The 10341-nt window shown below is 40.8% G+C and overlaps 1 protein-coding gene across 1 annotated transcript; it reads right to left on the bottom strand.

Moving 5' to 3' along the window:
* Nucleotides 1-928: 928 nt before the first annotated feature.
* On the bottom strand, nucleotides 929-1867 carry LOC113835308 (olfactory receptor 150-like). Its single transcript, XM_027412291.1, has one exon. It carries the CDS (start codon nucleotides 1865-1867, stop codon nucleotides 929-931), a length of 939 nt encoding a protein of 312 aa, XP_027268092.1.
* Nucleotides 1868-10341: the final 8474 nt, after the last annotated feature.

The following is a 10341-nucleotide window of genomic DNA, read 5'->3' as shown; positions in this document are numbered from 1 at the left end:
GGCACAGAACTAAGCATTCTTGTTTGGAGCTTAATTGGATGAGAATGGGAAAATAAAATTTATTGGTTGTAAGTCTCTTCCAAGCATGTCAAGAACCCAGAAAGGAAAGTTAGTTTGGGGGTATGAATACTACACATCATTGGATAGACAAGGTTCCAATTTTGTTTTTTCTGTATGAAAAATAGCACAACCATGCACTTGTCAGAGACTGTCACTCTAAAAATGAGATTCTATAACATGGTTTTAGGAAAGTGCAGTACTTATTTCAATTTGGAAAAAAGTTGTATAAAATTTTCAGAAAAACAAACAAAGATGCTGGCAAAGCCCCCAAACTGGATCAATAACTATGTCAAGAGTATATGAACATATACACAGTCTTAGTCAACCTTTTCAGTATTATTTCCCTGCAGGTAGGAACAATATTACTTCTAATATATTTTCTATTCCATAATACAGTTCTACATGCTTAGGAAGATTTAGAATGGATAATTTGGGTCTATTCATTTTTGCTAGGTCCACTTATTTTAGAGATCTCTCTTTCAGATATAGTTGGTAATCCACTTAATTGAAAAAGGGCAGATACAAAAAACAAATAATAGAAGTCTTTCTACCATATGTATTTATTCCCTTTAATGTGATAAGTAAATCTCACTCCAAAAGATCCATTTCCATACACATAAAACATAATGAACTAAAAGAAGATTTTGGAATTGTTTTGGTAGTTGACATTATTTTGATAGGTTCCAGGGCATCCCAGAATTGCTCCCTCCACATATCCAAAAATTTTGGGTTCAGTTCTTCCTGATAATTGCTTGCAAATAACCATGTACTAATCCAAATTTCAAGATTTGACATGCATTGTTGTCTCAGGGTATTTTTCTTTCAAAATCGTATGTATAAAAACTTTTTGCTAATGCAAAATCTTATATTACATATGAAATGTCCTCTTTTGAAGCAACTTATTTAGAGCAAGTTTGACATCCTTATTCCTCAAGCTGTAGATTAACGGGTTCAACATGGGTACAACAGTAGTATAAAACACAGAGGACACTTTCCCTTGGTTGTTGGAGTGGATTGATGATGGCTGTAAGTACATGAATCCCAGAGAACCAAAGAAGATAGCAACAGCAGAGATGTGGGAGCTGCAGGTGCTGAAGGCTTTGAATCGGCTCTCAGTGGATTTCATGCGGACTATCCTGGCAATGATAAAACTGTAAGAACTCAAGATGGTCAGGGTCGGAACACAGAAATTGAAAGTACTAAGGCAGAGAAGTACTACCTCATTGACAAATGTACTGGAGCAGGAAAGTTGCAGCAATGGAAGAAGATCACAAAAGTAATGGTTTACTACATTTACGTTGCAGAAATGCACTTGTAGCATGCAAGCAGTGTGAACTGTGGCTTCTATGATGCCTATACCATACACCATACCTATCACCCAGGAACAGACTTGGTAAGACATAGTGACATTATAGAGCAAGGGATTGCAAATGGCAACATAGCGGTCATATGCCATTGCAGACAGCATGTGGCACTCAGATATAACAAAAGCAAGGAAGAAATAGAGCTGAGTCATACATTCCTGGTAGGAGATGACATTCTTCTCTTTTACAAAGTTCACCAGCATTTTGGGGGTGATGACAGTGGAGTAACACAGGTCAATGAAGGACAGACTGCTGAGGAAGAAATACATGGGGGTGTGCAGGTGGGAGCTGAGCAGGATCAGGATGATCATTCCCAGGTTCCCCAGCACAGTGAGCAGGTAGATTCCAAGGAAGAGGAGGAACAGGGGCAACTTCAGCTCTGGTTTGTTTGTTAAACCAGTGAGGATGAACTCAGTCACTCTGGAGTGATTGCCTTCAGACATTTTCTCCTGGAACTTCTTTGTAGGAAGTGAGGAAAAGGTGGTTTATTACTCTGCATTTGATTTTTGACATTGGATTCAAACCTTTCTGTTCTGGTTTCTCCTGTTTCTAACAGCTCTTCCTGCATGTTATCATTTAAAGACTTTAACATGAAATATACAAATAAATATCTACTATATTCATGTCTGTGTTCCAGAACACCAAAAGAACACATATAACAAATTCTATGGAGTTTTCTAACAACTTCTCATGTCTAGCTTGTAGATATTGGTTCATTTATTTATTTTTAATTCTTATTTCATGTGCATTGGTGTTTCTCTGTGGGTGTCTGTTCCCCTGTAACTGGAATTACAGACAGTTGTGAGCAGCCATATAGGTGCTGGAATGAATCTGGGCCCTCTGGAAGAACAGTCAGTATTCTTAGCCACTGAGTAATATCTCCAGTCCATAAATATTGTTTTATATTAAACTATCAACATCATCCTGGAAAACTCTCAAACAATACCTCTGAAAAACTTTCACCATAAAATAATAAGTGAAAACAATCTTAAACGATTTATTTGATTTGATATTGATTCCAGTTAGAGTAAGTTAAACAAGACACTGAATATGCAGTACCTCTAATTATAAAGGAAGAAATGAGACTATTTACAGGTGGAAACTTATTTTGTACAAAAGCATTTTATCAAGAAGTTAAATGATAACCACTTTCAAAATATTATAAAAATTATAGAAAATAATAATGAATATTTTCAGGATGATGTTGCTTCAAGAAGATATTGTTTGGATATGAATGTGAACTTACAGTAAAAACGATTCAAAAGTGACAACAGAAATGATGTTTTTGGTGTTGAGTACAGCCAGAGACATAACATAGAGGCCCCCATGACTCAGACTACTCCAGTCTAGAAGGGGAAAGGGAGGTAGACTGCTTGGTTGCCTGATACTCAAAGTCATGTATTAAAGTTATGGTTTTCATGTTCAAAACATATGGTTCTATAAAAACCATGGAAACAAATGAAAAATTTAAATGATTGATGCAAACAATGTGTCTACATGAAAGAAGAGCTAGGAATATAAGATACATAGCATCTTTGTTCTTTGTGCCAATTTGAAGTTGTGTTTTGGATAGAACATTTCATGTTAAACCTATTGAAGCAAATTGAATTTTTATGTTAAAGTTATTTATACCTAGTATCTACCTGACCAGTAGCATAAGGGGGGTTTTCATTACTATGTTGACTCCAAGGAAATATAAATAGTACAGCCAATTAGATAAACTTTGTGTTAACATCAAAACAAATTTAATCATTCATACCTGGAAAATGTTAATTTTGAATGTATTGTTTTTCCTGCCTTCTGATATGTCCCATCAAAATATGAGTGACCATATTTTCATCTATTTCCTAAAGTGTCTAGACACTGGATCTCAGCAAACCTGTCTTCTTATGATGTGTAATGATGCTAGGAAACTATAAATTCAGATGCTTACCTTTTCTCTACTTGGAAACTTCTGTCCCAGTTCTGTTTTAGAGCCAACAACCTTCACATGAAACAGTTCTATGACAGAACTATCATGATAGAACTATCATGATGATAGTACAAAATAAAACCTACCCACTCTCTTTTATTCAGATCAGGACACAGATTTCAAGTTCTAAGTAGTTGACACATTATGAATCAAGTGTCATGATTCCTGTCCTATCTTCCCAAACCACTTACTGGAATGGAGTTAAAACAGATTTGACACATAATAGGTGTCAAATAAGTAAATGTAGATATCATATATATGTATATATATGACAAACAAATACAAACTCTCTCAGGACTTTCTGTCATTAGGACGAACTGTGTAGGTGTGTAGGTGATGGGCGGGGGGATAAGAGCAATTACAATTTCCTGTTCTATTCCCCATGTAACAATCTTATTATCTCCCTGGTGTGTAATCCTCTCTGCTGTGAAATAGGAGTGATATTTTGGTTAATGCTGCAAACTAAGCCCTAATGGACATGTCTGTATGAAGTATAAATGGCAATGACTTTCAAACTGAAAACAATTTTTAAAATAATTGAAGCCATAGAAATGTGTTTCTGCATATTAAAGGCTTGGGGAAATAATGATTTATATTTTTAATAAACATTGTTCCTTTCATGTCTATTTATGTTTTCAAGGTTTATTAAAAGTTTCACTGAAAATTTTGGTGAAGATGCTGGTGTGAGAAAATCTGGAAATAAATGGAGAATAAAGAATACATGCAGTGAACTTTGGTAATTATTTTAGGCTACATGATAAATTACTAGTGGAGTTGTTTTCCATAATGGAACAGAATGAAAATTATGCATACACTATAACCAAAGGCTATGAATGCACACAGGAAGAGATGCACAGTGAAGAATGGTAACTTGGTTTCTAGAATTGGAGAGTTAAGGATAGGAAATGTGATTTGTGAAGTAAACTGCACTGTAGTAAATGTGAGTAGAAAATGTCTGTATAGTAGCCAGTGTCAGGAGTTGATATGCATGGCTCCATTTGCAACCTAAGCCCATGTGGTTGCCTGGGGTCTGATCACTCACCTGGGACCATGGTGGTGTCCAAGGGCCATATGGATATGAGTGTCACACACTACCTGGTCCATATCTCTATTGCAGCCAGGTTTTGGATTGATATCTGTGGCTCCTGTTGCCATTAGGAGCCATACTGATTACAGTGGTCTGGGCCACCACCTGGGGGTATGTTTGGTGTCCAGGGGATACACTGTTGCTGGGGCCATGCTAATCTGGGTGGCCTATGTTGTCACCTGTGGCCATGGTGGCTACCAGACACTGGGGGTTGCTGATCATTTCTGGGTCTGTGCTCGTACCATAGGCAAAGTCTGTGTTGAAGTCCATGGCCCAAGTTGCCACCAAAGGCCACATGGAGTCTGGCATCTGAGCAGCAATCTGTGGCCCTTTTGGTGTCCAGGGGCCACACTGCTGCCTGAGCCATCCTGATCTGAGTGGTAAGGGCTTCACAGGAGCCAGGATGTTGACCCAGCCCACCTGCTGCCTGGGGCCATCTCTGGGTCAGTGGTCCAGCTGCAGCAGGGGTGTGTTTGAAGTCTGTGGCCCATGTTGCCACCAAGGACCACAGCAAGGACTGGGATCTGGGCCACAGCCTAAGGTCATGTTGGAGTCTGGAGACCATGCTGCAGCAGGGCCCATACAGAGTTGGGTGGCCTACCACCCAATGCTGTGGTATCATCCAGGCCCAGGATACTGCTGAAGGCCATGTCTGGGTCTGTTTCTCTATAGTCTCCAGGGTCTGGATTGATGTTTGTGCCTCTTGATGCCACCAAGGGCTGTGAGGTTGCCCAGGGTCAGGTCAGTCACCTGAGTCTAGGCTGGAGTCCAAGGACCATGATGCAGCTGGGGTTCCATGCAGATCTGAGTAGCCTGTGCTGCTACCCAATGCTAGTGTGATGTCTGGGCCAGAGCTACTGCTAAGGGCCATGTCTGGGTTCATGGCCCCGCTGCAGCCAGGGTCTGTATTGATGTCTAAGGCTCATGTTACTATTGAAGGCTGTGCAGACGCCCACGGTCTCAGGACTGAAAGACTTAAAAATTATCAGAGAAATATAGCCCAGATAAACTCTCCAAACGGAATGTAGGGCAGCCTAACCCAGAAACTGACTAAGGCCACTACTATGACTTAGTGCCTGGAATTTACCAGCTTACAAGACCAGAAGATAACTGGGTACCAAGAATTCCCAGACAGCCACCCTCCCCGAGGGGCTCATTAAGGAAACAGATTGCCTCACTGACCAATGTGTCAATAATTAACAATTAAGGGTCCCTATGAAACAAAGAGATAGCTACCATTTGCTCAGGCAAGATTAGCACATCCTGAGGTCTGCAGGTTTTACAACTGGTGGGTCAGGAGGCTATCTGATTCCCAGCCCTCTCCTCAAGACAAAGGGCCTCCTAGGAACCCATGACTCTGGTCACATACTCAACGAACAGAGAGTCGAGGCCCTTCCCTATGCTTGTGGTTTTTGCCTTTAAAAACGCCTGTGCCTGGGGGAAAGGGCTGCTCTCTAGACTGCATGCTGAGAGAGGCCTTTTGTACAAATGTCCACTTTTCATTAAAGCTGCTTGCTGTTGCTGCCTCTGCATGGTGATTGGAGTGGCTGTGGTGCTGGAAAAGATCCTGGAGGCCTGAGCTTCCAGGGGGTCTTACAAGGACATGTTGGTGTCTGAGGGCCACACTACTGCTGGGGCCATGCCATTCTGAGAGGCCTATGTCACCATCTGTGGCAATGGTGACATTCAGCCCCAGCTGCTGCTGAGAACCATGCCTGGGGCCTTGGTCCTACTGTGGGTGGGGCCTGTGATAAAGCCTGAGTACTGAATTGCCACCAAAGGTCACATAGAAGCTCAGGGTTGGTGACTCATCCCTAGGCCTGTGTGGTGTTTGGGGGCCATGTTGTGGCCAGAACTATCACAACCTGAGTGGCCAGTGCTTCCACCCAGAGCAAGGATGTAGTCCAGGCCCAAGCTGCTGCTGAGGACCATGTCTGTGTCTATGGTTCAGCTGCATCTGGAGTCTATGTTGATGTCTGTGACCCATGTAACTTCAGGGACTATGGGGACCATAGGGGATGGAATCAGATGGTCATGCTGAGCTTCCCCACCCTTTGTTGGCCTAGTGAAAGCTAGCCTTGCTTCTTGCTGCATACTGCAGCATGAGACCTGGCCCTGACCCTCACTGGAAAGTTGGCCCAGATGGCTGCACCCCTCACCACAGGTGAGGGTGTACTAAAGCATGGGCTTTGAAAACTGACTCTGCCCCCTTGACAGAGGCAGGTGGCCTGAGTAGCACAGATTGACCAAAGGGTACCCCAGAGGGATTCTGGTGAGGATACAGTGAGGATGGTGTACCAGAAACCAGAGGCTTTCAGCCAGACCAGTGACTAATTGCAATGAACATTTTGTAGGTAAACCTGATTGGACAGAAAGGTATACATATAGAGAGAGTTATGCACAAATCATGAAAATAAAAACACAATCCAGGTCGCATCTCCTGTGTGATTCATAAAATTGTTAAAGCTGAGCTTCGAAAGGACAGCAGCCCACACACACCAATGCAGTTCTGGGTTCTCTGCATATTTAGTAACATATCTCTGTTTACACACCTAAACGATGAAGAATGGGGAGGGAGGAGAGCAGGATGAGGATGAGGAGTAAACAGCTATGCCAAGAGCAGCATGGTCATTAGTCATGGCACAGAGGGTAAAATGGAAGATTGTGAATCAACAGTTATAAAGTTAATTTATGAAACATGAATACAGACTGAAGTTCTGCTTTACAGTGTTATTCCTATAGTCAATTATATGGCATATACATATTTGAATTCATTAGAAGTTCTGATTTTTTAAAAGCGTTTTTTGAGCAATAACTATTACATAAATAACCAAGCACATGAAAGTCCAGCATTGACTGACAGGCAAGAGGTACCCACTTGGCCCTAGTTATAGAGATAACCAACCCTCTTTAGTTGGTTTTGAGGTCCACTCCCCAAGAGGTAAATCATGCCTGGTAATGTAAATTAATTATAGAACTCATGCTTGAGAGGATCTTAGGCCTAGGGACAAAGTTACTGTTGTTAAGCTAAATGATCATGCTGTCAACCTGCCTTATAAACATTTATTCTTATACAACAGACATGTGTGAATCTCACCTTTAATTAGAGAAAATCCTGTTTACAATGAGTGGCAGTGAAAGAAGAGAAAAATGGTTGCTGAAGGTGCATTTCTATCACCTCTTCTAAGTAATAAGAATGAGCCAGAAACATGTAGTAGCACTGTAAAATACTGTTATATCGGCAGACAACAGCCAATGAAACCATGACCTTGTGGCAGCTTTTAATGCCTACATTGGGTCTATACAAAGCTGGGCTTATCATCTACCATACATATCTACTCATTGAACTATTGACTATTGATGGATTGCAGTAGAGAGGGTGTCACTCCCTTCAATTGAATGCCCACTGAAGAGCTCACTAGATTTCAATGACTACTTCTAAATCTATGACCACATAGGCCATACTCTGGTTAAGCTCAGTTGGACACAAAGCAAAAGAAAAAAAAGAGAGAAATGAAATGTCTCCCTGAATGTTGAGAAGTTGAGCTGATACCTAACCAGAGCCTCCGTACCTACTGATTAGTGTTCATGGTACTGGAAGTTAATCTGCATGCTACCAGAGGAGAAAGGTAAACACCAATCCAGCTACAAAACCTATGCTCTACAATGGTGATCTGTCTGCATGATATACTGCTCTAATAGTGGCACAAAATTTATGGAAGTAACCAACCACTCTTTGAATGCATTTAAGGCACACTCCATGAGATGGAACCCATACCTGATATTGCTCAGGTGACCAAGTGTCTGAGATTACATGGGTCATGGACCTGGTGAAAACCAAATACTATTGTTCTGCCAAAGGACTTCATCAATAAAATAACATTCTGATATTCTCCAAATGAGATTCTGGCTGTACCATAGATCAGAGTCTTGCTTAGCCATCTCCAGAAAAGCTCATTCCCTGCAGTATTGGGAACTAATACAGAGATCCACAACTGGACAATGTGCAGAGAGTTAAAGACCTTGGAATATTCACTCCAAAGTGGGATGTCTTTATCAATTTCTCCCTGCCTCGGGGAGCAGAGAACTATGTGGAGGATGAGGCAGGAAAATTGTGGGAGTCAGAGCAGACAGAGAACACCAAGGGAACAGGATTTTCCAGACACAATAGGATTAACTCAAGTATGTATTCATAGAGACTGTGCCAGTGTGCACTGGGAGGGCTTGTGTAGGCTCATGTCAGACAGGGTCCCAGGGATGAAAGGGAGAAGTGGACAAGACCTCCAATTCCTAATGAAAAAGTTATCTCCAATTGATAACCGCTTGCAAAGGAAAATCAGTTTTTTTCAACGGTGTCTCTTTGGGTATAAAAACCACATTTATGAGTATGCTCCATGCCCCATGATTAACATAAAGCCAACTCAGTAGTGCTTTGTGGATTTTTTGTTTCATGTTGCTTTGTTTGGGCATTTTTTTTTTATCTTACTGGTCTTTTGCTTGTATGCCATTGCTTCCAATTTGTGTGTGTGTGTGTGTGTGTGTGTGTGTGTGTGTGTGTGTGTGTGTGTGTGTGTGTGTGTTAAAAAGGGAAGAACTAGAAGGGAGACTTCTAGCATGTCTGGATAATACTGCCAATTTTTGTTGTTATGGGTTTTGTTTTGTTTTGTTTTGTTTTTGAGATGTGTTTGTGTCTGTCTGTCTGTGTGATAGTGTCTATCTGTATATGTATTTCTTGTACTTTTCTTACCCCTTTTTAAGATGCTGGTTTATTTGCTTGCTTTTTTATATATTTATTTTCTAAAAAGAGAGAGAAAGAAGGGATGGAGTTTGATGAATGGGGAGGATCGGGGAGATGGGAAACCAGAGTCAGAATATATTGTATGAATTTTCAACCTAAAATGGCAGACAGGAATCAAAACCAGACTTGTAGAGAGGAGGGAAAATAGGCTGGAAGGCATACTTAGAGAAAAATATTTGGCAATGTTTAAGAATATGTCCTGGAATGCTAAATCACAAGGTAATACATCTTGGAAATAATCAATAATCTCTTTACAATGTGAGATCATGCATCTCATAAAGACAGTTTTCACCAATAGCAAGCAGAAAACAATGATGATGAGATCTCATAAGACTGCTGTGGAACTGAGAAACCTTATTGCCTTGAGAAGCCATAGCACTATGATTTCATAGCTCCATGTTCCATGTGTTCACATGGTATAATTCTGGTGTAAAGAGCCTGCTGCACTAGGAGTCATGTATCAGAACTGCACATTCAAATACATACAGTGCATGATTGTTGATATTGACAGTGAATAAATAAGCTACTGATTTTTGAGTTTATAATAAATTACACCCAATCATGCTTTCAGTGTTTCATAATGTACTCCTCCTATTTATATAAAAAAGGGAAACTAGTGTAGGACAACAAGTCATTCTATTCCAGCACTGACTTCATTTCCCTTGTGTTACTATGTCTCTTGATTGAATCAAGAGCTGTAGTAAGGTGGTTGATGGAATGTATACCATCTGAGGCTGTGCAAGAAGTAGCTGACAGGTTTCTTGTAAAATGTCCATGGTTAAGAAACCCAGAGTGGGTTCCAAAAAGCCAGTTCATGCACCAAGGAATAAATAGTGATCCCACCTCCATGGTCCCCACTGACATACTTTGGTGATTCCCCATGGGAGACCTCACCCTCACTGAGGGTTGGATGAGGGGAGAATGGGGGATGGTGGGAGGAATAGGAGGATGGGAAGGTGAGGGAACTGGGATTGGTATATAATTTTATTTTATTTGTATTTTGGGGGTTTTATAAATTTTATTTAAATTAGAAACAATCTTATTTTACATATCAATCCCA

This window comes from Cricetulus griseus, chromosome 4 (genome assembly GCF_003668045.3).
Source record: "Cricetulus griseus strain 17A/GY chromosome 4, alternate assembly CriGri-PICRH-1.0, whole genome shotgun sequence".
Taxonomy (NCBI): Eukaryota; Metazoa; Chordata; class Mammalia; order Rodentia; family Cricetidae; genus Cricetulus; species Cricetulus griseus.
Note: the sequence above shows the minus strand (reverse complement) of the source record. Positions and strands in the feature narration are given on the sequence as shown.